Source organism: Carya illinoinensis, chromosome 11 (genome assembly GCF_018687715.1).
Source record: "Carya illinoinensis cultivar Pawnee chromosome 11, C.illinoinensisPawnee_v1, whole genome shotgun sequence".
Lineage (NCBI taxonomy): Eukaryota > Viridiplantae > Streptophyta > Magnoliopsida > Fagales > Juglandaceae > Carya > Carya illinoinensis.
In genome coordinates, this window is record NC_056762.1 from 40,089,694 (window position 1) to 40,117,670 (window position 27,977).

General features: G+C 36.1%; 3 protein-coding genes across 4 annotated transcripts; all 3 read left to right on the top strand.

The window, feature by feature from the left end:
- The first annotated feature begins 2,894 nt into the window (after positions 1-2,894).
- LOC122281705 (phosphoenolpyruvate carboxylase, housekeeping isozyme) lies at positions 2,895-10,277 on the top strand. 2 transcript variants are annotated; one of them, XM_043093442.1, is made up of 11 exons: positions 2,895-3,056; positions 3,384-3,571; positions 4,177-4,568; positions 4,791-4,875; positions 5,736-5,958; positions 6,442-6,545; positions 6,660-6,747; positions 7,329-7,483; positions 7,882-8,880; positions 8,970-9,356; positions 9,667-10,277. In XM_043093442.1, the coding sequence occupies exons 2-11, from the start codon at positions 3,404-3,406 to the stop codon at positions 9,961-9,963; spliced, it is 2,898 nt and encodes a 965-aa protein (XP_042949376.1). In that variant the 5' UTR covers positions 2,895-3,056; positions 3,384-3,403; the 3' UTR covers positions 9,964-10,277. The 2 variants fall into 2 exon arrangements, with proteins under 2 accessions (XP_042949376.1, XP_042949377.1); XM_043093443.1 differs by lacking the exon at positions 2,895-3,056 and adding an exon at positions 3,098-3,248.
- A 6,599-nt stretch (positions 10,278-16,876) lies between these two features.
- LOC122281706 (dol-P-Man:Man(6)GlcNAc(2)-PP-Dol alpha-1,2-mannosyltransferase) lies at positions 16,877-23,970 on the top strand. The gene is made up of 10 exons (XM_043093444.1): positions 16,877-17,255; positions 20,255-20,342; positions 20,475-20,634; positions 20,819-21,036; positions 21,190-21,485; positions 22,358-22,472; positions 22,562-22,700; positions 23,177-23,373; positions 23,467-23,556; positions 23,630-23,970. Exons 1-10 carry the CDS (start codon positions 16,966-16,968, stop codon positions 23,759-23,761), a joined length of 1,725 nt encoding a protein of 574 aa, XP_042949378.1. The 5' UTR covers positions 16,877-16,965; the 3' UTR covers positions 23,762-23,970.
- Positions 23,971-24,753: 783 nt separating this feature from the next.
- On the top strand, positions 24,754-27,946 carry LOC122281707 (AAA-ATPase At3g50940-like). The gene is made up of 2 exons (XM_043093445.1): positions 24,754-25,905; positions 27,093-27,946. The coding sequence occupies exons 1-2, from the start codon at positions 24,925-24,927 to the stop codon at positions 27,630-27,632; spliced, it is 1,521 nt and encodes a 506-aa protein (XP_042949379.1). The 5' UTR covers positions 24,754-24,924; the 3' UTR covers positions 27,633-27,946.
- Positions 27,947-27,977: the final 31 nt, after the last annotated feature.

A 27,977-nucleotide genomic window follows, 5' to 3' on the forward strand; every position in this document is an offset into this window, starting at 1 on the left:
ATTATGAAATCAGCTTCTGACTTGTTGCATATACGTATACATCCAAAGCATGCCCCCATGTGTTGACTCACTCAATTCAGAAGTCTGCTGCATGAATTTCCCGCCCTAGAAAATTCTTGTACTAAAAAAACAAAATTATTTAGGGCTTGTGATCGATAGTTTGGTTTTATGTCGTTCTCACCATAAACTTCCATAGGTATTAGGGAGAGTTGACTCTTAAACCTTCTTGATGTAAAACAATAAATAAAAATATCAAAGAGAGAGAAATCGAGACGATATTGCAGCCATCATTACTGTTCTTTGACAGCATGCATATATATATATTTATTAGAAAAATATTAAGTGTATTTAATAAAAAAATTATTTTTTAATGTATCAGTTATTGAAAATCATGAAATTTGAATTTAAAAAAAAAAGACTAACAAAATTAATCTTATAAATAAAACTATAAATATATGTAACATTACCCATATATGTTTAATCATGATTACCTGTAGGAAAATTATGGGGTTTTAAGATCGAGAACAATGAAGTGAAGTAAACGAAAGAAAGAAATTTCCTTAATTTAAAATGAAAATGATAGACATACAACAATTTTTTTTTATTTAATTATATTTTAAAGAATTTTTTTTTTATTTTGTTCTTATCAAATATGTTATACATAGATGATGAGTAAAAAAAAAAATAAACAAGCTTAGGAAGAATAACACAATAAATAAATAAATAAAATAAATGTGGTACAATGTGGACGAGTAGCAAAACTCTATTTTAAATAAAGAGTATTTATATGAAGTAATTTATAAAAATAATATCACGTTAAGCAAGAAAAATTATATTTATCATTTTATATATTACACATTACATTTTTTTTTAATTTTTTTAATTTTTTTTACTAAATGTGTGATATATAAATAATGAGTAGAATAATTTAAATAGTTTAAAAAAATAAAAGAATAAAATAAATGAAAATAAAATAAATATAATATATAATAGATAGGGATGGTGATTGGTGAATACCAAAACTAATTAGACAAATAATTTTAAAAAAAGAGATTTTATAACAACTTGTAAAAAAGTATCATTATCCAATTAAAAATGTTTATCAATTTACACGTAATGTCGCCACAATTGATGCCGACAGTGTAGTGATCTCTAATTGTATTATATATTGTTACTTTAATTCAACCACTGAGTGATCAGAAAGAAGAATGGATCATCCCGATTCCCATCCATCCTTTGGAAGGCGGTAACTTTCTCGACCCGAGATCATGAGTCACGGGGAACGCGATGTATTTCACCCATTCTGTTTGACTTAAGTACCTCGAAAAATTCTCCTGCTTTAATAAATAAATCCTTATTTTATGTGGTATGTTTTAAGCCATTATTTATTTTAATCATTTAAAAGATATCACATTAACAAAAATTTGCAATTAAAGAAAAATATAATTATCTATTTATCAAGAGAGACTTATATTTATGATTGGATATATTCGAAGATATCTTCATATCAATTATTTGGAATTTCATCAGTATATTATTGGATTAGTCTGGATTTTACTACTGCTGATATTCAAAACGGACAAACATTAAAGAGACGGCATTCTACCTAAATAAAGATTTAATTTTATCCTGTATAGAAAATAATAACTCAATCTTTATAGACAAACCGTCTAAGAGACAAACTTTATTTTTTATTTTGACTATACAATAAAGAAAACAAAACAAAAGAAGAATGAAAAAATACAGATAATAATTTGGAGATAAACTTTAAAATCTATGACGGTCGTGAAGATTGAGTATTTATAATTAAACAATTAATAATTGATAGATTTAATATCATTTAGATCGATTGTAAGGATAATAAAATATATGAGACGAAACCTAAACAAAAGGGAGAACCTTATCATACAATTATTTCATTTTAAAAATTGAAAAATATGATTTTAATTGATGATTGTCAAAAATAAATCTCAAGTGGGCACTAATTATCATTTTCCTAATAAAACATATTCTATAAAAAGTGCATAGGCCTTTTATTTGGTTCATTTTTTTCCATAAAAAATGTTCAAAGTCATCACAAAAAATGAAATATTTATATGTATAAATAACGTAATATTTTGCGTATTCTGTTAGCTTTTGTCTCTCTTGTCTTCTTTTTTTTTTTTTTTTTTTTCCGAGTAGTTTTATCATATTTGATTATTCTATATTAAATATTAATGAAAAAATATAGTTACAAGTACAAGTATGTATTAATCTGTACACCAATGTGATGTGATTGATTAAAAAATACATTTGATTAAAAATAATGTTAATTTAAATTTTAAATATAAATGAATCAGTATTAGTACACAGATTAATACGTGATTGTATTTGTATATAGCAAAACTCAATATTAATTAGTAATCAAATTTTAATTAAATTATGTAGATGTTTGTAGATTAATAGATGAAGAAAAAAGAGAGTGTTTTAAAAAATAATACAATATCAATATGCATATGCTCCTAAACATCAAATGACTTTTCGTTTACATATATTATAACTCAAAATCAGATTATTTGAATTTACCTCATTTATTGTCAGTCACTTTTCATCTCTAATAGTTAAAAATATTTTATTTTTATTTTTAGATAATCTGTCAACAATGCTTAACCTAATAATTATTATGAAAAAAAAAACCTAATAATTATTTATTTTCCTGTTTTCTCGGAAAATTCAATTTTTTTCTTTGATTTTTTTGGGTTTTACTTTTCCGGTCAAGCAACTTGTTGGACGGTACAGTTAGCGAACTCAATCACGCAGCTTTGGTGGGCACATTCTATTGCAATTCAATCAGAGAGAAAAAGGAAGACGGAAGAGACAAAAACGAAGCGTGCGGTGCAGGGAGGGAAGGGAAAAATAAAGCACTGACATTGACAACGACAGGCTTTTATTTTCTCTATAAAGTCCCATCTTTTGCACTACTTTTGATCTCGTAACACACACACACACTCTCTGTCTCTCTCGCCTTTCACTCGTATCCGATCCAAATTTTCTGTTTCAATTTCGCCCAGATTCAGGTACGATCCATTATCCACAACTCTGCTGGAAAATTGACATATGGGTCGTACAAAACTAGCACCTTCCCGAGACCCCCTGTTTTTTAACGCGTTTTCAACTTGAGAAATGCTTTGAACTTTTTCAATCTCATTTTACTGCATACACTCTTTCCAGACGTGGCCCTTATCTCCGCCACGTACACGATTACATAGGCAATATTTTAATGTTTCATTATCGAAATCTGTGGCTCTTGGCACTTCATTGAAAAGGAGATTCCCGGATCTCTTTTTTGGGTGTTTGCTGTCTGATTTCTTTGCACAATTCTTCGTTTGGTTTTGTGATCGCAGTGGGAGACTGAGAGCGAGCAATGGCTAATCGGAATATCGAGAAGTTGGCGTCAATTGATGCCCAGCTTCGACTTTTGGTTCCGGGGAAAGTGAGTGAGGATGACAAACTGATCGAGTATGATGCTCTGCTTTTGGATCGGTTTCTGGATATTCTCCAAGATTTACATGGGGAGGATCTCAAGGAAACGGTAAGCGATTGATTTCTTCCTTTTCCACTGTTAATTTGATTAATGCCCCCGATGCCCAATTCTTCACTTTGGGTTGAGAAGTTTTGGAACTTGAGTTTTATGTGAAAAATGTTGATTTTTGTGTGGGAATGGAATACCCTTTTTTTATATGCATACTAATTCTTGATATGGCAATTTTGGGGACTGAGGTTGCTGTTTTGTTTGGGTTTAACGGAGCATTTAAATAACTATATTCCGGTGATTCTGTAGTCATGAAGACCCTCAAACTGTGTCTGATATCTGTTCTATCTGTGCAACATTCTGTGGTAGTTTCTTCGAGTCTTAAATCATTATGATAATTTTTATGTAATGTGGGTACAAGTTCGAGAGCTCTTCCAATCATGATTTGGTGTGGGATCGGGGATTTACTGTTTGTGTTGTCTGTGCTATTCTATTTGATTCATCAATCACATTAGTGGGTAGACCAAGGGCCATGCGTACTCCTTTTCTTTTGGCCTGAAATATTAAATAAAATAATGTTTTGGATTTACAGTTTGTTTAATGAATTACAGTTATTAATCATTAGTTATGATTTTATTTTTATTTTTCCATTGATATCTGTAAAGGTTCAAGAGTGTTATGAGCTTTCTGCTGAGTATGAGGGTAAGCATGATCCTAAGAAGCTAGAAGAGCTTGGAAGTGTGTTGACAAGCTTGGATCCAGGGGACTCTATTGTTATTGCAAAGTCTTTCTCCCACATGCTTAACTTGGCCAACTTGGCTGAGGAGGTCCAGATTGCTTACCGCAGACGGAACAAGTTGAAAAAGGGAGATTTTGCAGATGAGAACTCTGCAGCAACCGAATCAGACATAGAAGAAACTCTCAAGAGACTGGTTGCACAACTGAACAAGTCTCCGCAAGAAGTTTTTGATGCTCTGAAGAACCAGACTGTGGATCTAGTCTTCACTGCCCATCCCACACAATCAATTCGTCGGTCTTTGCTTCAGAAGCATGGAAGGTTTGTTCTCTCGTTACTGTAGTTTTGTGTCCTTGTATTTTATATTCTGATTTTGGGCTGAATATTCCTAAAATCCAAGCTACCTTATGTAACTTTACTTGTACAATTCTTTATGGAAGGCCCTATGGTTTACGTGAGGGGAAGAGTGATGAAGTTGCATGCTTGCAGTGCTTTTCTTTCTTTCGTTTTACTTTAATGTTTTTCTTTATCTCATTTATTCAGGATAAGGGATTGTTTGGCCCAATTGTATGCCAAAGACATTACTCCTGATGATAAGCAGGAGCTTGATGAGGCTCTTCAGAGGGAGGTGAATATCAACATCCTTTGAAATCGTTAACTTGTTATCAAATTGTTCTAGAACCGCATATTACTGAATTCATCTTACATTTTGATGAGAAGGGTGGGCCAACATTAACATGCTTTTACAACAACTCATATTTCTTGCATATGAGGTCCAGCCTGTTCTTTCCCTTTTGTGTTTTTCAATAAAATATTTGTTTCTTATCAGAAAGTTTCTAAAGAGCATTGGATATAGTTACCGTTCCTCCCCTTAGTTGCGCTTCAATTTCAAGGAATATACAGTAAAATATTGGATATTACATATGCCACTGTACTCCATATTTATTATGTATGCCTTTTGGATCTTCATGGCCATAATTATTGCTGCTCTGTGATCTTTTCAAGTTTTAGGTTTTCTTCAGAATTATTTGTCACAAGCCAACTTTTCTCAGTAGCGTGTTGGTCATATGAATTATGCTCGAACCTGCATTTCATGTGGAAGACAAAAAGCAGAAGTTGACCTGTTGATCTGGGTTATATGATAACTGCTTGATTAACTTATTAAAAAAATATGCTAACTGCTCAAATGCTGCCAGTTTGCAATATAATCTTCTTATAGTAATCTGCCATGCAAGACACTTACGCTACTTCCATGCATTATATGTTTAAACTTGGTTACTCGCAAGTTTTGGGAGATGATTTTGATAATTTAGTGAAGTGTCTTACAAAAGAAAGTTATTACTGACAACATGTTAACTCTCCTAAAACTTCAGTCATGAATCTGAGCTTTAGAGGATTTATATGGGGAAGTTCAACAGAAAGAAAACATTGCCTTAGTTGATGGCATTTTTAGTTTTTCACCTTTCCCTGGTACTTTATTTCATGTAGATCCAAGCTGCATTTCGCACAGATGAGATTCGGAGAACCCCTCCAACTCCACAAGATGAGATGAGGGCTGGAATGAGCTACTTCCATGAAACAATCTGGAAGGGTGTTCCAAAGTTCCTACGCCGTGTTGACACAGCTTTGAAGAACCTAGGAATTAATGAACGTGTTCCTTACAATGCCCCACTCATTCAATTTTCTTCTTGGATGGGTGGTGATCGTGATGGTAAGATTCTTCCCCACAGGGCAAACTTGTAGTCCCAACAATTTGGAACTAGAGGAAAAGAAGCCTAACCATCAATGTATCTTCGTAGTAGCGAACTTTCCTGAACGTTTTGCTTGTTTTAGTTGGAATGTTTCTTATAATGTCAGTGTGATTTTTGGTATGATTTATTTGTTAATGGCATGGTGGAATGAGAATATTCTACAGAAATCGAAATCTGTCATTTAGTTATAAATATAGTTCTTTTGGATGGAGAAAAATAGCAGAAAGAACAGCTTTCAAGTGTTGAATTTTGGAATGGGATTTCAAATTCATGATTCCTGTCTTGATTTTTCGGTATTTATTGGAATGACCTTTTTTTTTGGGTTTGCTTTTGGCTGGTCTAATTAGTTTATTTCAGTTGTAGAAGCTTGGGGATTCTCTCTCTCTCTCTCTCTCTCTCTCTCTCTCTCTCTAAGCTTGGCATTTATTTTGCATTGGATGCAGGTAATCCTAGGGTGACTCCTGAGGTCACAAGGGATGTTTGCTTATTGGCTAGAATGATGGCTGCCAACTTGCACTATTCCCAAATAGAGGATCTCATGTTTGAGGTACTTAATAGCTTCTAGGTCTTGCAATCTTCCATGGTTGGGGGATTTTTGCTTGTTTATTAATTTGTCGTATGTGTCCACTAATTTCTGCTTTTTTCCTTTGTTGGGGGACAGTTGTCTATGTGGCGCTGCAATGATGAGCTTCGTGTTCGTGCAGATGAACTCCACAGATCCTCCAAGAAAGATGCAAAACACTACATAGGTAAGTAATCTATGATGTAATGCATTTCTTCTTGTATGTTTTATTCACACGATGCATCATTTCAAGAAAGATATGGTATTTCCATATTTTGCCTTTCAACTAGTGTATTAGATATCATAAACACTGATTAATCGTTTCGAACTATTCGTCCATAGAAATGTTGAGTAGATTTTAATGCACAACACTTTCTTGTTTGCCTTTCCTATAAATCGTTCCCATTTGTAGATGCATAGTTCCCTTAACCGTGTCAATGTTCATTGGCATTCTGAAATGTCTTGCCAATTTCCTCACCTTTAGCCCAAAAATGTTTCAGCTTTGGAAAAAGAAAAGAACAAACGCAAATAGTGTTTTTCCACAATAATCTGCTTTTTAACCATGCCCCTATTTTGTGTTATTGTCTTTTGATGTTTAACCACATCGCTACGATTGGACTTGTTCTTTAGTTTCTTTGTAGCCCTTAGAGACACAATTTCTCTAAGATGAGTGTACATCAGCCTTATTTTTAGGAGAATATAGTGAATTTTCAATTGAAGGGACTGAAAACTTCTAATAAGACTTTGTTGATTGTTTGTGTGACACAGAATTTTGGAAACAAATTCCTTCCAATGAACCCTATCGTGTCATTCTCGGTGAAGTGAGGGATAGGCTTTATCAGACACGTGAACGCTCTCGCCATCTGCTGGCCAATGGGTACTCTGACATCCCAGAGGATGCAACTTTCACCAGTGTTGAGGAGGTATTTTCCTATAATTTTGTGGCCATCTCCACCTATATTTCACACCTGTTCATATCACTTTCTCCTCACCCCAACAAGGCCATATCCAACTATGCGGGCTTGGCTAGTGTATCCTTATCCCATTTTCTGCTATACCTGTGATTTATCCATTTACAAGTCACAGCCAAAGGACCATCTTTCACAGCCCCGCTCTTAGTTGTTTAAGCTATCATACTGTGCTTAATTCTTCATTAGACAAGTGAAGAAAGAAATGGAGATATATTAGGTGGATTTGGTGCCGAAGTTCATTGCTAATAAACCAGTACTTCTTGTTCCATGAAGTTTCAAACTGCATCTTTTACTTAATTACTTATTGTTTGACTGGTCTAGTTACTGATCAAGTTTGAAATTGTATGCAGTTTTTGGAACCTCTCGAACTATGTTACAGATCACTCTGTGCATCTGGTGACCAAGCAATTGCTGATGGAAGCCTTCTTGATTTCTTGAGACAAGTGTCAACTTTTGGACTTTCACTCGTGAGACTTGATATTAGGCAAGAGTCGGACCGTCATACTGATGTCATGGATGCCATTACCAAGCACCTGGAAATTGGGTCCTACCGAGATTGGTCAGAAGAACGTCGACAGGAATGGCTTTTATCTGAACTCAGTGGCAAGCGCCCACTGTTTGGACCTGATCTTCCTAAAACTGAAGAAATTCGTGATGTTCTGGACACCTTTCATGTCATAGCGGAACTTCCATCAGACAACTTCGGAGCATATATAATTTCAATGGCAACTGCACCATCTGATGTGCTTGCAGTTGAGCTCCTGCAACGTGAATGCCATGTGAAGCAACCATTAAGAGTTGTTCCGCTGTTTGAGAAACTTGCAGACTTGGAAGCTGCCCCTGCTGCTCTAGTTCGGCTTTTCTCAATAGATTGGTATAGAAATCGAATTAATGGAAAGCAAGAAGTTATGATTGGCTATTCAGATTCTGGTAAAGATGCAGGACGGTTTTCTGCAGCCTGGCAGTTATACAAGGCTCAAGAGGAGCTCATAAAGGTTGCCAAGCAATTTGGTGTGAAGCTAACTATGTTCCATGGTCGTGGTGGTACTGTTGGAAGAGGAGGTGGACCCACTCATCTTGCCATATTATCTCAACCTCCGGATACTGTTCACGGATCACTCCGCGTTACTGTTCAAGGTGAAGTTATTGAGCAATCATTTGGGGAGGAGCATTTGTGCTTTAGAACGCTTCAGCGTTTCACGGCTGCTACTTTAGAGCATGGCATGCACCCACCCGTTTCTCCCAAACCAGAATGGCGTGCATTGATGGATGAAATGGCCATCATTGCCACGGAAGAATATCGTTCTATTGTTTTCAAAGAACCACGATTTGTTGAATATTTCCGCCTTGTAAGAATTCTGCAAATAGCATCACTATTGTCTCTCTTCCTGGCTCACTAATCTTTTACTTAATAACCACTCTCTATTGTTATATGTAGGCTACACCGGAGTTGGAATATGGTCGGATGAACATAGGAAGCCGTCCATCGAAGCGTAAGCCGAGTGGAGGTATTGAATCACTTCGTGCAATCCCATGGATCTTTGCCTGGACACAAACAAGGTTTCATCTTCCAGTGTGGCTAGGCTTTGGATCGGCATTCAAACGTGTTATTCATCAGGACATTAGGAATCTCCATATGCTCCAAGAGATGTACAATGCATGGCCTTTCTTTAGAGTCACCATTGATCTGGTCGAAATGGTGTTTGCCAAGGGAGATCCTGGAATTGCTGCTTTGTATGACAAGCTCCTTGTGTCAGAAGATCTGTGGCAATTTGGAGAGCGGTTGAGGGTCAATTATGAAGAAACTAAGAGGCTTCTCCTGCAGGTAAAAACAATTGGATAGAATATATTTAGATCTTGAGTTTGTTGCAGATTATTGATTAGCCTGCCCTTATTGCTTCTTGGATTTGCCAGTATTGAATGCTTTCTTTCACCAAGTTTCCAGTGAGTGCTTTTTGAAATTTCTAAACTGTTGTTCTAAGCATCGGGTAGCATAGACCTTGAAATTTCCCCAATAACAGGGTATAAAATTCTGCCAAACTTTTGTATGATTTCCATGTCTTCTATTGGTGATTGAACATAATATATGACATAACATTAAGAGAAACGATTTTCCTGTTTACCTCTGCTTGTAGATTGCTGGACACAAGGATCTTCTTGAAGGGGACCCATACTTGAAGCAAAGACTCCGCCTCCGTGATTCCTACATCACTACCCTTAATGTTTGCCAAGCCTACACATTGAAGAGAATCAGGGATCCAAACTACCATGTGAATGTTAGGCCACACATCTCGAGAGAGTTTATGGAAATAAGCAAAGCCGCTGATGAACTTGTGAAGCTGAACCCAACAAGTGACTATGCCCCTGGTCTTGAGGATACCCTCATCTTGACCATGAAGGGTATTGCTGCAGGCTTGCAGAACACTGGTTAGACCTTGCAGAACACTGGTTAGACTTATGCAATTCAGTGTTTTCTTTTTGCTGATTTTCTGCAGAAAATTTGCCTCGAGAAACCAAAAATTATATGCACCAGAGGTGGATGCTCTTTTGTAATCCCCGGCAGCATCGAAATTTGGTTGAGCAAATCTGGGTGACTTTTTATAGCTGTAATATCATATATAGCTGTGCTCGAATACTACTACTAAAGCCAGCAGTTTGATTATATAGCTATACAAGAGTTGAACTTGATGGGACTTTATTTTTATGTTTTACTATAAGATGCCCTATGAATTTTATGTTTGAATAATTGTTTGTGTTTTTGGTTGCTGGAAATTTGGAAAATTCCCATGCTTGTTGCTATCCATTTTATTTCTATCCGAGAGACTGATTTTCTGGATAAAAAATCATCCGGACTTGTAGATAATGCCATGCCAAATTAATGTGTAATAAATAAATAATTGGACATAAAGATCTCAAAGATGAACAGAAATATATGTCATCTACCGACTGCCTTCCGACTTGTAGGCCACATGAAAATCATCAGGTGCCATGCAAAAAATCCTCCAAAACCGCAACAAACTAGCTTTGCGGGAGAGTTTTACCATTTTATACTATTATTTAATATTTTATTATTATCTTTTTAATATTATTTATAGAATATCAAATATCACCTTACTATTTAAACGCTCAATCTCAAGGTTGTTGTACATGGGATGCTGTTGGATATTGTGTTTAGAGAGATTTTATTATAATTCTGTTCGAATCTGAAAGTCTTATGATTGAGAGTGATGTCTGTCATAATTTCGTTGAGCAATAATATCATAGTAAATATGCACAATACCAGCATAGTACTGCATAGTAACTTGCATAGTTCCCTTTGAACGCCTATATATATCGTTGAATTCTTTAAGAAATTCATAAGTTTCATAACTTCTTGAGTTCTATCTCTCTCTCTCTCTCTCTCTCTCTCTCTCTCTCTCTCTCCTTACGATAGTTTTATAACACGTTATCAGCACGAGAGTTCTGACGATCTTGAAGCTAATAGTCCTCTACTTCAAGTAAGTCTTTCAATATATTTTTTTATAGTTTTCAAAATGAATATGAAATATTAAACATACTTATGTTCTTGATTTATATATGTAGAAAATGTCAAATCTTACAAAATTGGAATTCGTTGCTCTTGACATTTCTGGAAAAAATTATTTATCTTGGATCCTTGATGCTGAGATCCATCTGGATGCAATGAACCTGGGAGATACAATTAAAGAAGGAAATCAAGGGTCCCTGCAGGACCGTGCTAAGGCAATGATTTTCCTTCGGCACCATCTTCATGAAGAATTAAAAACTGAGTATCTAACGGTGAAAAATCCACTTATTTTGTGGAATGATTTAAGGGAGAGATATGAACACCAGAAAACTGTAATCCTCCCAAAAGCTCGTCATGATTGGATGCACCTGAGGTTGCAAGACTTCAAGAGTATTAGTGAGTATAACTCTGCACTCTTTAAAATTAGCTCGCTATTGAAATTATGTGGTGAAAAAGTCACTGATGATGACTTGTTAGAGAAGACATATACTACTTTTCATGCCTCGAATGTGCTCCTGCAGCAGCAGTATCGAGAGCGAAAGTTCAAGAAATATTCTGAACTTATATCTTGTCTTCTATTAGCTGAGCAAAATAATGAGCTTTTATTAAGAAATCACCAGTCACGTCCTACTGGTTCTATATCATTCCCTGAAGTGAATGGTACTAGATTTACATCATTCCCAGAAGCGAATGGTGCATCTTTTCAAAGAAAAAGAGGGCGTGGACGTGGTAAGAAAAACTATAGAAGTGGAGGTCCTAGAAGTGACCACACTAAAAGGGAAAATAATAGATATACACCGTACCACCAGAAGTGGTTCAACTCAGAAAAGGGCAAAGGTCCTCAAAATAAATTTAGAAATATGAAGATGAATGCCATAGATGTGGTATGACTGGACATTGGTCTCGTACCTGTCGTACAGCTAAACACTTGGTTGACTTATACCAATCTTCCATAAAAGAAAAAACAAAGAAATTTGAAACAAATTTTGCTGAACCATCATATGCTTTAAATTCTATAGATGGAGAAGATATTACAAGTCTTGATGTTTCTGATTTCTTTGAGGATTCTAGTGGTAGAGTTGATCATGGAAGTGTTCCTTTTTAATTAATGTATTTCCTTTATATTATTGTAAAATATTTTTATTCTGTAATGTTTTTTTTAGTAATGAAAGTTTTATATATTTTGTAGAATCATGAGTCTTATTGATGAACTTTCTATCTCCGAGATGAATAATAAAGATGTATGTCTGGCTGACAGTGCTACAACTCACACAATTCTTAAGGATAAAAAATATTTTCAAAATCTAACATTGAGTAAAGCCTATGTTCATACCATCTCCGGTTCATCGAATCTAATTGAAGGCTCCGGAAGAGCTTATATTGTTTTGCCTAATGGCACCAAATTTTGCATTGATGATGCTCTATTTTCTTCACAATTCAGAAGAAATTTATTAAGTTTTAAAGATATACGTCGTAATGGTTGTCATATTGAAACCATTAACAAAGACGATAAAGAGCATCTTCTCATTACTAAAATAATTTCGAGCCAGAAGCTCGTATTAGAAAAACTGTCTGCCCTCTCATCTGGATTGTATTATACAAAAATGAGAACAATTGAATCACATGTTGTAATGCACCAGAAGTGCATTGATTCTAAAATATTTATGACTTGGCATGATCGCCTTGGACATCCGGGATCAATAATGATGAGACGAATAATTGATAATTCGTATGGGCATCCCCTAAAGAATCAGAAGATTATCTTACCCAATGAATATCCATGCTCTGCATGTTCTCAAGGTAAATTGATTATCAAACCATCTATCTCAAAGGTTGGTTTTGAATCTCCATCGTTTTTACAAAGGATTCATGGAGATATATGTGGGCCTATTCAACCATCAAGTGGACCGTTCAGATATTTTATGGTTTTAATTGATGCATCAAGTCGATGGTCACATGTTTGTTTACTTTCCACTAGAAATGCTGCATTTGCTAAACTTCTTGCACAAATAATTAAGTTACGAGCACAATTCCCTGACTATCCAATTAAAACTATTCGATTGGATAATGCAGGAGAATTTACATCTCAAGCTTTTGATAATTATTGCATGTCAATAGGAATAGATGTTGAACATCCAGTTGCCCACACACATACTCAAAATGGTTTAGCTGAATCATTGATTAAAAGGCTTCAGCTAATCGCTAGGCCTTTACTCATGAAATCAAATCTTCCTATTTCTGCTTGGGGACATGCTATAATTCATGCAGCATCATTAATTCGAGTTAGACCATCAACATATCACAAATATTCACCATTACAGCTTGCATTTGGTCAGCAACCAAATATTTCTCATCTTCGTACTTTTGGATGTACTGTATATGTTCCAATTGCACCTCCACAACGTACAAAGATGGGCCCTCAACGTAGACTTGGGATATATGTTGGGTTTGATTCTCCATCTATTATCAGATACCTTGAGCCTCTTACAGGGGATATGTTTAAGGCACGTTTTGAGGATTGTCATTTTGACGAATCCATTTTTCCAACAATGGGTAATGAGAAGTCGGTGCCTGAAGCACGACAAGAAATTACTTGGGAAAATAAAGCTCTTTCCCAATTTGATCCTCGTACAAAAGAATGTAATCTAGAGGTTCAAAATATTATTCATTTGCAAAGTGTTGCAAACCAATTACCGGATGCATTTACTGACACTAAAGGTGTGGTAAAATCATATATTCCTGCTGTTAATGTTCCATCAAGGATTGCAGTCCCTGAAGGACAAGTTGCCAAAATAGCAATAGGCGAGTCTAAGATACGCCTGAAGCGTGGACGGCCTATTGGTGCTAAGGACAAAATTCCTCGAAAGAAGAAAATACAAAATGAATTTGGTACTCCTGAAGAGTCCATACCAACATAGGCCATAAGAGTAATTGATGCTCATGAAGAGAGTAAATCTCCTGAGAAAGAACCTCCTGAAGGGGTATTTCATGAAATGTCTTCCCTTGAAGAGGGACAGGTACCTGAAAATAACGAGATCTCGATACATTTCATGAATACAGGAGAAATTTTGAATAGAAATAAAACTGTTGTCGACAACATATTCTCATATAAAATGGCTCTTGACATTACCAGAAGTAATGAAGAAATTGAGCCAAGAACTGTCGAAGAATGTCGACATAGAGATGACTGGCCAAAATGGAAATCAGCTATTGAAGCTGAATTAAACTCGCTAGCAAAGCGAGAGGTCTTTGGACCAATTATACAAACACCAAAGGGTGTAATACCCGTTGGATATAAATGGGTATTTATACGTAAACGTAATGAAAGTAATGAAATTGTGCGATATAAAGCACGACTTGTTGCACAAGGTTTCCTGCAGAAACCGGGGATTGATTATGAGGAAACACTTTTACATGGACAAAGCTCATCCCCTGAGTACTCCAATGGTTGTTCGATCACTTGATGTGCAGAAGGATCCATTTCGTCCTTGTGAAGACAATGAAGAAATTCTTGGTTCTGAAATACCTTATCTCAGTGCAATTGGAGCCCTGATGTATCTTGCAAATTGCACTCGGCCTGATATTGCATTTTCAGTTAATTTACTTGCAAGATATAGTTCCGCACCAACTCGAAGACATTGGAATGGCATTAAACATATCCTTCGATACCTTCGAGGTACGGTTGATATGGGATTATTTTATCAATATGGTTCAAGTCCACAATTAGTTGGATATGCAGATGCAGGTTATCTTTCAGATCCACACAGAGGTAGATCTCAGACTGGATATGTATTTACTTATGGAAATTCTGCTATATCATGGAGATCTGTCAAACAAACACTATCTGCTACATCTTCAAATCACTCAGAGATCATTGCAATTCATGAAACAAGTCGAGAATGCATTTGGCTAAGATCAATGATCCAACATATTCAAGAAAAGTGTGGTCTTCCAGTGATTAATGATAGTCCAACAACTTTATACGAAGATAATGCTGCTTGTATTGCTCAAATTAGAGGAGGATATATCAAAGGTGATAGAACCAAACATATTTCACCTAAATTCTTTTATACTCATGAACTTCAAGAAAAAGGTGAAATTAAAGTCAAGCAGATACGATCAAGTGATAATCTGGCAGATTTATTCACAAAAGCATTACCAACTGCAACATTTAAGAAGATTGTGCAGAACATTGGAATGCGGAGACTTGAAGACCTTTTATCATGCACTTTTCAGGGGGAGTAACGTCTTGAAGACTTATGCTGATTGTACTCTTTTTCCTTCGCTAAGGTTTTATCCCACTGGGTTTTCCTTCGCAAGGTTTTAATGAGGCAATCTTAAAGCATTTTACGGTACACATGAATATTGTACTCTTTTTCCTTCGCCATTGGTTTTTTCCCACAGGGTTTTTCCTTGGCAAGGTTTTAACGAGGCATATTCATTATAAGTGGTCATCCAAAGGGGGAGTGTTGTAAAATAACATTGTAAAATTGTATGACCACCTTGAGCTAGCCGTCAAATGCACAGTGCATAGTGTCAGCATAGTACTGCATAGTAACTGGCATAGTAAATGGCCGACATCGCACAGTGTGCATAGTGCCAGCATAGTACTGCATAGTAACTAGCATAGTAAATGGCCGACATCGCACAGTGCGCATAGTGCCAGCATAGTACTGCATAGTAACTGGCATAGTAAATGGCCGACATCGCACAGTGCATAGTACCAGCATAGTACTGCATAGTAAATATGCATAGTACCAGCATAGTACTGCATAGTAACTTGTATAGTTCCCTTTGAACGCCTATATATATCGTTGAATTCTTTAAGAAATTCATAAGTTTCATAACTTCTTGAGTTCTATCTCTCTCTCTCTCTCTCTCTCTCTCTCTCTCTCTCTCTCTCTCTCCTTACGATAGTTTTATAACACTCTCAACTTTTGATTTTAACAAACATTTTTTAAAGTCAAATAATGGACCTACCGGAAGTGAATAACCTAAACTAATTCAAAGTTTAATAACAGAGTTATTATATCCTTAAGTTGATGTGTAGAGCACACAACTTACGTAACTTAAATAGTAAGATTTGATTTTTAAGATTTAAATTTTAAGATTTTTTTTTAAATTAAATTATATCATATAAATACTTTACTAGGTATGTATTGTGTAAGTGCCTTTGCCACACATATTTTGAAAAATAATGAAGTTTATTATTAAAAAATTAATTTTTTATATGAATTTTATATTTACTCAATTTTTTTTTTTTTAAAAAGAGAACATTTATGCACTTTATAATTATAAATATAATTCCTCCTCTTACGTTCACGTTACCAAAATAGAACTCCATACAAAGAGAGAATCTAATGGGTAAAAACAGTTTTATAGGATTATCAAATTACAATAATTTTTTATTAAATTATTTAAAGTGTATTTACGAAAAGCCACTCATATAAATTAGTCAACATTTTTTTTTTTTTTTTGGGAATATCAGTGTAAAAAATTTTTAAAAAAAGAGAATAATAAGAATACTTATTTGCAACTTTATTGGAGATGGTTTATTGGGAAAAAAAGGAGGAGAGAGAGAGAGAGAGAGAGAGAGAGAGAGAGAGAGAGAGAGAGAGAGAGAGAGAGAGAGAGAGAGAGAGAGAGAGAGAGGTTCTTATTTTAATGTAATTCTTTTTTATATGTATTTTTAAAAATATTTTAAAATGTTTTTTTATAAATAAAAAATTTATAATATTATTAAAAAATAATTACTTAATTGTTAAGTTAAAAAAATAATAAAAAAGAAAAGCGGCTTAAAGAGAGAAAGAAAAAAGTTTCTATATTACGTTCCATGGAAGGAAGTATCATCTCTCTCTGACCGCGTCTCATAGGTCCAGTGACCGAGCTGATTGAGAGAGACAGAGAGATGGAGCTATCGACGAGGCAGAGACGTCCGCTACAGCCCGATCCTTCGTCGTCATCGTCTTCGCAATCAGAGTCGTATGGGAAGCACGATAAGCCGGGGAGATCGGGCGGTGGAAAAGGAGAGGGGGGAGACGAGGGATTAGGGTGGATGTTTCCTTTGTTCGTACTAGGAACCCTACGCTACATGAGCGCCACATCAAACATCGTTCACGACTGCGATGAAGTCTTCAATTACTGGGAGCCACTCCATTTCCTTCTCTACAAATCTGGCTTTCAGACCTGGGAGTACAGGTATATTTATCACTCATATGCGGGCATGTTTATTTCTTTTTGTTTTAGAAAAGTGGCATTATACTTGGTTACACATTTGTACTTAACTGCACTTGTAGACGCTAATAGAACCGATATCAGATAGATGAAGCGACATTGTCTGATAGTTAATTTATCTCAGATATCAGATAGATGAAGCGACATTGTCTGATAGTTAATTTATCTCAAAACCCCAAGGGTTGGCCTGAGTGGTGAAGGCCTTGGTCTTGGAGTCTCATTCCCTTCAAGGTCTAAGGTTCAACACCTCATGGGTGCAAACAATCCTTTGGGCCACCTCTGGTGTAAATCCAGCGATTTAACCAGTTTCGTGTAGGGAAACTTTCGAGGGTGCAGTGCACGGGACTGAAATTTATTCTGCAGGGGTGGGTCCAAAGGGCCCTGCCTTGGAGAGGCTCCCGACATCAAAAAAAATTTATCTCAAACTTAAAAAAAAAGAAAGTTAATTTATCTCAAACGTACTTATCAAGAAAAATCTGAAATTGTTCCTGTGGGTGTTGTTCAGAATTTATCAGATTTGGCAAATTTATTGGGGTGTAAGATCGCTTCTTTGCCTTTGAGATATCTTGGGCTTCCTTTGGGGGCTTCTTTTAAAGCTGTGGACATTTGGAATGGGGTGATTGAAAAAATTGAAAGAAGGTTAGCGGGTTGGAAGAGGATTTATTTGTCTAAGGGGGGAAGATTATCTCTTATTAAAAGTACTTTGTCTAACTTGCCTACGTATTTCCTTTCTCTTTTTCCTCTTCCTGCAAGGGTTGAAAAGAGAATTGGGAGTTTATTTCGGAATTTTTTATGGGGTGGTGTTGGTGAGGAAAAGAAGTTTCATTTGGTTAGCTGGAAGAAAGTTTGTCAACCTTTGGATGGTGGTGGCTTGGGGATTAAAGATTTGAAGGTCTTCAATAAAGCTTTACTAGGCAAATGGCTTTGGAGATATCATTTGGAGAGTGAAGCCCTATGGAAAAATGTGATAGATGTAAAGTATGGAAGTTTGAGGGGAGGTTGGTGTTCAAAAGCCTCTAGTGGAGCATATGGGGTGAGTTTGTGGAAATTTATTAGAAAAGGATGGGATTTTTTCTCTAGTAATTTTAGATTGAAGGTTGGAAATGGTAAAAGAGTCCTCTTTTGGCATGATTTGTGGTGTGGGGATGCTGCTCTCAAGATGGAATTTCCTGCCCTGTTCAGAATTGCAAGGGATCAAAATGCTGCTGTTTTTTATTCCTACTGTGTAAGCAATAATAAGGTTGTTTGAAATGTTATTTTCAAAAGGGATATTAATGATTGGGAAGCGGATGAAGTTCAGGCTTTGTTGGTTAAACTTTACAGTATAAAGCTGGTAACTGAAAGGGAGGATAGTATGGCATGGTCTTCTGCTGGAAATGCTAAGTTTTCAGTTTCTTCTTACTATAGAGTTATGTCAAGTCATGGTAGTTGCGTTTTCCCATGGAAAAGTATTTGGAAAGTGAAAGTTCCTCCCAAGGTTGCTTTTTTCTGTTGGGTGGCTTCTTTGGGCAAAGTTTTGACAACTGATAATCTTAGAAGGAGAGGACTGTTTATTGCTGATTGGTGTGTTATGTGCAAAAAGGATGGAGAATCTGTAAATCATCTTTTCCTTCACTGTGAAGTGTCTAGACTCTTGTGGGATGAGGTTCTGAGTTGGACAGGTTTGCATTGGGTGATCCCCAAAGATGTGGTGGATTTAATGGTAGGTTGGAAGGGTTTGAAGGGCGGTAAGAAGGCAGCGTCTGTTTGGAAGATGATTCCTCCTTGTCTCATGTGGTGCTTGTGGATAGAAAGAAATGGGAGATGTTTTGATGATAAAGAACGTACTTTGGAAGATCTTAGGGTTTTTTTCATGGGTACTTTGGGTTATTGGGCGAAAGTTTATGTAATGGTGGATAATTTCCTGAATCTGTTTTAGTTTTTGGGTTTTTTTTTTTTTTTTTTTTCTTTTTGTTTTCAGGAAGTTGTAGGTTTATCCTTTGTATACTTCCTGTGTACTTGGGCTTATGCCTATTTCTTCAATAAAATTATTACTTATCAAAAAAACTTATCAAGAAAAAAAAGTTAATTTATCTGAAACTATTTAGTAGGAGACGCGACTAATTTAGGCACGGATTTTACCATTTACTGCGTCTAGTTTGCATTTATTATGTGTCCAATGCCTTAGATTACAAACATTATTTTCAAAGTGCCATGACTATCTGATGCCCCGTGGAGACTTTTTTGAAGGGCAAAACATGGGCTACGATTGGTATAGCCCTAAATTAGTGATGAGATAACTATCATATAAAATCTAGTGCTCATAATATGTAATCTCATTTAAGCTTTTGAAAAGCCCGGGGATCATGTCTTTATGATTGTTATTTAGGTGTATTTTTTTTGGATAAGTAAGAAGATATTTTGTTGATATAGAAATAGTGTTATTTAGGTGTATATAATGAATGTATTGAATGGGGAGGAGCTCTTGAATAGCACAAGAGGGTATTTTATGGGATCCTCACAACATATTACAAAGGAAGCAGTGCCCCAAAATGGGAATTGCGTTACAGAATGAGACGCTGCCTATATCTATTGTGTTGAAAGACAGTTAACGAAAATGAGTTTGAACTGAAAAATGCAAAGTTGGGGTTCTGTTTAAATCGCACAACCAAACATATGAATAAGAATAATCTTTCTATTACAAAAGTTAATGGTGATACTGACTGCAATTCACTGCAGAATTGTCTTTCAGCTTGACATTTTTTGCTATTATTAAATAGTTACCACAAGGGGCTTCTCATGTTGTTTTGTGGTTGCAAAGGTGGGGTGGAGTTTGAATTGATCTTAGAAATCAATTCCTCGAATCAAAAGAAGAAGATTTATTATTTCTCAAGCTTTCTTGAATTGCTTTGAAAGATTTAATGGTTTAGTATGATTTTCCACTGAGATATTGATTGTTCTTGCAACTTCTGTGCCTCCTACAGTTCCCAGTTTGCACTGCGTTCATACTTATACATTGTTTTCCATGAATTAGTCAGTCGACCAGCTTCCTGGTTGTTTGGTGAGGAAAAGGTGAGATTTCTCTGTACGTTAGGATTATTGTTTTTCTGATGGGTTAGTAATAAGTCATACTTCTATAAGTCCACCTTTTTTAATAGAAAATATCAAAGGATTATGCTTAAACTAATAACTCTGCCATTGCAGGTGAGAGTATTCTATGCTGTAAGACTCTTTCTAGGTCTCCTCTCTGTTATCACAGAAACTGTTCTGGTGGTAGCCCTTTCGAGGAAGTATGGAAAGCGTCTTGCTTGTTACACACTCGCAATGCTATGCTTAACCAGCGGTTGTTTCTTTGCTAGTACAAGTGGGTGGGCCTTTTCTATTCATCTCTTTTGTTGCCAAAATGCCATTTGGTTTCTTTAGTTGTTTTTTGTAGCAATGCACTTAATTTTTTCTATTCGTCTAAATAGTAATAATCTAGAGTTTAAGATGTTCCCATATGCTTGGATTTTTCTAACATCCCCCCCTGTCTTGACATTGCTTTCTAGGTTTCTTGCCAAGTTCATTCTCTATGTATGCCATCTCCCTTTCATCAGGATTGTTTCTTCTTGAGAAGCCTGCAATGGCAGTTGCAGTCGCAGCTGTTGGTGTAATCCTTGGCTGGCCATTCTCAATCTTGGCTTTTCTGCCAGTCACGTTCTACTCTTTATATAGAAGATTTAAGCGAGCATTTTTAACTGGGGCTGTCACCTCTCTTTCTCTTCTTGTAAGTTAATCATTAAGTTTGATCATGACATATTACCTTGTTGGATCTTTCAATCCCAGTTCCTAGTATCAGCACTAGGTAGAGTTATAATATTCTTATAATTAATCATTTTTTCATGCCCATTACAATGTGAAAGTTTTGTAATTCTTCCAGGCAGTCTCACTCCTTGTTGACTACTACTACTACAGAAGATGGACATCATCTGTGCTGAATCTGCTGGTATATAACATTGTAGGAGGTGGTGAAAGCCACTTGTATGGGACTGAAGGACCATTATACTATCTTAGGAATGGATTTAACAATTTCAACTTCTGTTTCATTCTTGCTTTACTTTTCCTGGGATTTTTTCCGATAGCAAGGAAGAAGTACGCCCCAGACCTGCTGGTTGTGGTCTCTCCCGTATATATTTGGCTGGTATTTATGTCTTTGCAGCCACACAAAGAAGAAAGGTTTGTCTAATTTTGCTGTCCTCTTCAATGTCCTTGCACACTTCTTGTCTTTGTTTTTTCCCTGTTCGTGTTACCACACATGAAAACACAAGTCAGTGTGGTTCTGGAGGTGGTGTCAGTGGTTGTTTTGAAATCACGCGATATATCATATTCATTAGCATTGCAAAAGATTTGGGATGAAAAAAGTTCCTCTTAAGGGTTTTGCGTTCTTGTTGCTTTCAATGGGGCTAGTTTCATGATTTTCTTGTATCCATTATTAATTCTTAGCCTGTAGCTAGGTGTTCTCTTTGTATACCTCCCATGTACTTAGGCTACACCTACTTTCTTCTATCAATAGAACTTTTATTTTACCTGTCAAAAAAAATATTTACCAATTAAAATTGAGTGATGACCCATTTTTGATATACAAATCCATGCCAATAGAATTTTTTTTGAATGAAATGTATATGATGATTTTCTGTGAACTATTTGAAGCATCACCTCCTATCAATGACACTTGAAAATAAATATTATATTGACCCTTTTTCATTTATCAGAATCATTTGTGCCTTTGGGACAAATGTCACCTCCACACACACCCTCTCTCTCTCCCCCCCCCAAAAAAAAAAAAAAATGGCATAGATGCATAAATCCATTGTGTGACATATTATAGTGACCAGAAAGACTGGTTTCCATTATCTTTTGCCTGTGTATTTGTGGGAAGCCATTTTTGGTTATCTACTCATCTTCTGGCTTTCATATATGATTTTATTTTGAAATTTCAAACCTCTTTCTCTGGTATCTAGAGTCCTGTAGTTAACATATAATCCAATTCCATTTAGCCTCCAGTGTAATATAAATTGATGGCAATTGTTTCCTAACTATATTTGCAGGTTCCTTTATCCAATATATCCACTAGTTTGTGTTGCTGCTTCGGCTGTCATTGAGAGCTTTCCTGATCTTTTCCGGGATAAATATAATCCGAATGATAAACCCCTGATGTTTACAGTATGTGTATACTATATTGCTATGCAATTCTCAATCTATATTAATGAGCTTTCACTCACAGTCAAGTGTTTTGTTGTGTGCATATGCAGATGGCAAAACTTCTTAGACCTGTGGTTCTTAGCCTCATATTGTGTACCTCCCATGCTCGAACTTTTTCACTGATTAATGGTTATTCTGCTCCGTTGGAGATTTACAAGCTTTTAGAACACCATGATGATGCAGGAACAGGTGAGAGCCAGTATATAGCCTTTAGATATATGAAGCAGTGCTTTCTTTGTCATGAGATGAAAAGACCATGGTGACACAGTTTCAATCTTCCTTCTGAAATTCTCAAACTTTTAGAATCTCTTAATACTCTTTATTCCCTGAATTATTGGCTAGGTTTTTGCAATTTACTGGCAACCAAAGTTTTGATAGTAAGGCCATGAAAATAGGAAAAGAAAGTCAATTTCAGTACCTCTTGAATTCTAGAGACCTTATTATTTAGACATACAGTCACTTTTGCATATTCTTTGCGCACTCTACTGATATGATTGGTCAAAACAATTATTTTATATTACAAAAATGTGACGCAGCCAATCACATTGGTAGAGCGCGTAAAAAGTACGCAAAAGTGACTGCATATAAAATTTTTGTATTATTTAGTACTGGTAAGGAGATACATCCATGCGAGTCTTTTAAATTTTGGGTCCCATACACTGCAGGTTCTGTAGTATGTGTTGGAAGTGAATGGCACCGTTTTCCATCATCATTTTTTATTCCTGATTATGTTGGAGAAGTCCGTTGGATTGATGATGGATTCCGAGGTCTTCTTCCATTCCCTTTCAATGCTACCCTTGGAGGGACCGCAGCTGCACCACCATATTTTAACGATAAGAACAAGGCATCAGATGAGCAATATGTAACTAACTCCTGTCCTTGGTTGATATAAAGCCTAAACGTGTTCTATTTTCCTTTCCTTTATTTCATCGTTGACACATCATTGCCATTGCAGCTCCAGGATCTTGAGGCTTGTACTTTCCTTGTTGAGCTGCAGCTTAATCGACCCTACGCTACGCGTGGAAGTGACTTGTCAGTGTGGGAGGTAAAAATCAGCTTTTTAATTGTTTTCACCTTTCCTCATGTGATTGTGCTAAAATTGTTTGTACATTCTTCAGGCAGTCGCTGCACTGCCTTACCTGGACAGGCAGCTCTCACCTCCCTTGTATCGATCATTTTTCATTCCGTACCTGTGGCAGGAGAAGAATGTGTTTGGTATGTACAAGATACTTAGAAGAATACGAAAATGATTTGGGAGCTATAGTCTAGAAACTGTGGACGACCATAAGTTTTGAACAGTTTGTTGGTAACTGGATGTGATTCCCCCGCTAGTTTGGAATTAGATTGTAACTGATGTGGAAGTTAGATTAAACCTTTTCTCACTTGTAGGCTTTACCTCTGATTCTGTATTGAAAACTGAGTTGAGTTGCACATTGATCCAGGCTTTTTGTGTTCTATAGATTTTGTTTTTGTACTCCTCTTCTTCCATGTCGTTCTTTTCAATTTTTTGTTTAGCACCTGTCAAACCTTCACCTTTAAATTAAGTACGATTAAATTCACTTTTTTGTTCAGCAAAAAACAAAGGTTCCTTTTTTAAATCCACTTTTAATGCGTTTTAGTTTGTAGTAGCATGAATTATCGGCGTACCCAAAAACAACAATACATCATGTGATAGAATCCACTTTCATATAAAAACTAGAGGATTAAACTAATATCGGTTTGAAATAAGAGCAATGTTGTGCATTGTCATCTTTAGTCAAAAAAGTTGATTTATCATATTTAAATGTGTCACATGGATGATAAAGAGGCACACCTCTCTTTCTTTGCAAGTTCCTTGTCCCGTCTAGGAAATGAATGTTGAGTCATCAATGTGGAAACAGGCTACGTGACCTTCTTTTCTTCTTGTGAGTGAAATGAGAATTTTATAAATAGTAGTAAGATGGTTTATGAATAATAGTAAAATATTTTGAGTTAAGTATTTATTGGATTTTGAGAAAAAGTTGAATAAAAAATATTATAAAATTAAAATATTATTATAATATAATATTTTAATATTATTATTTTTTTTAGATTTAAAAATGTAGAATTGTTTATATTTTATATTTGAAAATTTATGAAAGTTATAATGATTAATTTGAAAAAATTGTAATGATTAGTTTGAAAATATTTGTGTTTGAATGTTGCTGTACCATATTTCACTTATGATAATGAAATATGAGAATTAAATCGATATAGTTTAGGAGCACTCATCCTCCAATGTCAAGCGAAGACCAAGACAAATGTAAGTCCGCGAGGTTTTTAGCCATAAAACTCGCTTGGGCTTGAGGTCCTGCCTCATTTTTTCTCACAGCAGGAAGTACCAAAAACACTTTCTACCAAAACCAAAACAGGAGCTAATTTCCAGCCTTAGAACATGTTGGCACGCAAAAAATTGTCCGATCCGAAAGCACTTTTGACTGCAGCAGCCTCTTTCGCTGCCACGGCCATGCTCATTCGAAGTGTTGCCAATGATTTCGTTCCTATGGAACTTCGAAGCTATTTCTTCTCCAGGATCAGTAAACTTTGCTGTAAATTCTCCTCGACACTGATCGTTGTCATAGATGAGTTTCAAGGGCATTCCACAAACAAGGTCTTTGAGGCTGTTGATACCTATCTGGGCACTAAAGTGACCCCTTATGTTCGAAGAATTAAGGTAAGCAAAGGCGATGAGGACACGAAACTAATAGTCACTGCTGATAGAGATGAAGAGATAGTTGATGTTTATGAAGATTTGCAAGTAAGCTGGATTTTGGTTTGTACAGAGATTGAATCATCTGGTACTAGAAGTGGTGGTGATAATAATTCCTTCTCAAAACTTGAAAGGAAAGCCTTCGAGCTAAAATTCCATCAGCAACATAGAGAAAAGGTGTTAAATTCATACTTACCTTACATTTTGGAGAGAGCAAAGGCCATTAAAGAAGAAATCAAGGCTATAAAGCTTCACACAGTTGTTTACGGGGCCTGGGACTCGAATGCCATTAATCTTGATCACCCAATGTCCTTCAAAACCCTTGCCATGGATCCCGACCTTAAGATGGAATTGATGGATGACTTGAACAACTTTGTGGAGGGGAAGGAATTCCATAGAAGAACTGGAAAAGCTTGGAAACGAGGGTACTTGTTGTATGGTCCTCCTGGCACTGGGAAATCAAGCTTGATAGCAGCCATGGCTAATCACCTCAGTTATGACATCTACGACTTGGATCTAACATCTGTACGGTCTAACTGTGGTTTAAGATCATTGTTGCTTAGCATGTCGAACCGATCTATACTCGTGATCGAGGATATTGATTGCACAATCAATCTGCAGAACCGAGAATCCTCAAGGGAATCAGGGGATAATAGCAAAAATCAGGTCAGTATGCTGTTATGTTATGTTATCATACACTAGCATTTCAAACACAACTCTCCTCTCCAAATTTTCTTGACAATGAAGCACAGAGCATCGCATGATGGATAGATCATGAAAAGTGCACCCTGCTTTAAAGTTTTCAAAATTACTTGCTGTGTCTGCTTGGATTCTGTATCATTCAGAAAGACTACAGAAAGCTAAATCCATTTGGTTTCTAATTTTCCTATAATCATTTCAAAAGTTTGGCTTGCAAACTTCACCAACCAAGTTTGAATTCTTTTACTGTACAAAAAGTGACTTCCATTAAACAGAACGATCTTTACATTGGGGAAATACATAGTTTCTGTAGCTCACGATGTGATACCCCATAAGATTAATGGTAGGTAGTGTATGGGATCACGTTGTTTAGAAATAAGAAGTTTTTGCTCTTTATAAGATTTCAATGAGGCTCTAATTGTATCATCGACTAGTCCTTTTGGAGTATAGGCCATGTGGTTTGGGCCTTCTATTGGGCATTACAAATGGTATCAGAGTCTATCTCAACTAGAAATTTAGGACTTGAGACGACTGAAATTTAAAGGGGATAGATTGTGATACTCCTATATGATAAGATTAAGGGTAAGTGGTGTATGAGATCCCACATTGTTTGAGAATGAGAAGTTTTTACTCTTTATAAAATTCTAATGAGGCTCCAATTGTATCATTGATTAGTTCTTTTGGAATATAAACCATGTGGCTTGTTCCATTGGGGCATTACACACCATGTTCATCTGCTAAAAAAAATTTATGGGATGCTTCATTATTCATATTCTATTGCATAGACAAATGACATTTTAAGTGCAAGCTGATGTCAATGTGTGCTTTAACAACTCGTTGCTTTTCTTGGTTACCACTCCTCCACTAGTGACAATTTAATAAGAACCAAATTTCCACTCCCTGGGTCCACCACTTGGCATTCTTTCCTGTCCAAGCTTGACCCTTTGGTCACGTCTGGAATCAATGTATTTCAGAAGTCTTTTAATTGAAGCGATCAACGTGTACTCACTGCTTTTTCTTTCCCACCCAAGCCGTTAGTTTGAAGAGAATATCTATATTATATGTTTGTTTTTTATTATGGGAGGACCACTATTACATTAACCCGACACTGCTTATGATGTCTAATATATTTATCCTTAATTATTTCAAAACAGGTGACACTTTCAGGGCTGCTCAACTTCATAGACGGTCTTTGGTCATGCTGTGGTGAAGAACGTATCATTGTTTTCACGACCAATCACAAAGATAGGCTCGACCCTGCTTTGTTGAGGCCAGGTCGGATGGACATGCACATTCACATGTCATATTGCAACTTTTCTGGATTCAAGCAATTGGCATTCAACTATCACGGAATTTCCGAACATCAACTCTTTGAAGAAATTGAAGGGCTTATAGGGGAGGTTAAAGTCACACCTGCAGAAGCTGCAGGTGAGCTCATGAAGAGCAGAGATGCTGAAATTTCTCTCCAAGGCCTCATCAATTTTCTTCAGAACAAGAAAACTCAGCCTCATGATAAGGATGAAACTGATAAGGATGCCAAAGGAGACCATCAAGAGGGGAAAGAGAAGAAAGATGGTGAAGAGGAAAAAGTAAAACAAGCTGAGGGTGATAAGGCTGACACTAGTAAGGATGCCAAAGGAGACCGTCCAGAAGGAACAGAGAAGCAAGATGGTGAAGAGGAAAAATTAAACTAGCTGGTCATGGATGATGATCAACAAATATGAGAAATAAGTTGGAAAGACTTAAAACTGCTTGTGAAAGTGCTCCCCTTCCTTTTCTCTTCCCCCTCCCACATGTTGAATCCTCATCATTTTTCTGGAAAAAAGAGGGACGTTTTCTTGGTTAAGATACATGGAAATGGGTGAGGGCTGAGTGCATGTTCAAATGGTGAGGAGACAGAGGGAGAGTAACTCTTTATGTAGTTTTTATGAGGAAGAGTAAATTCTTCATATAATGAAATTTGATCTTCCTTGAATATTCATTTGAATCGAGAACAACTTTGCAATTATGTTTAATGTGCACGTAAGAATATAATATAA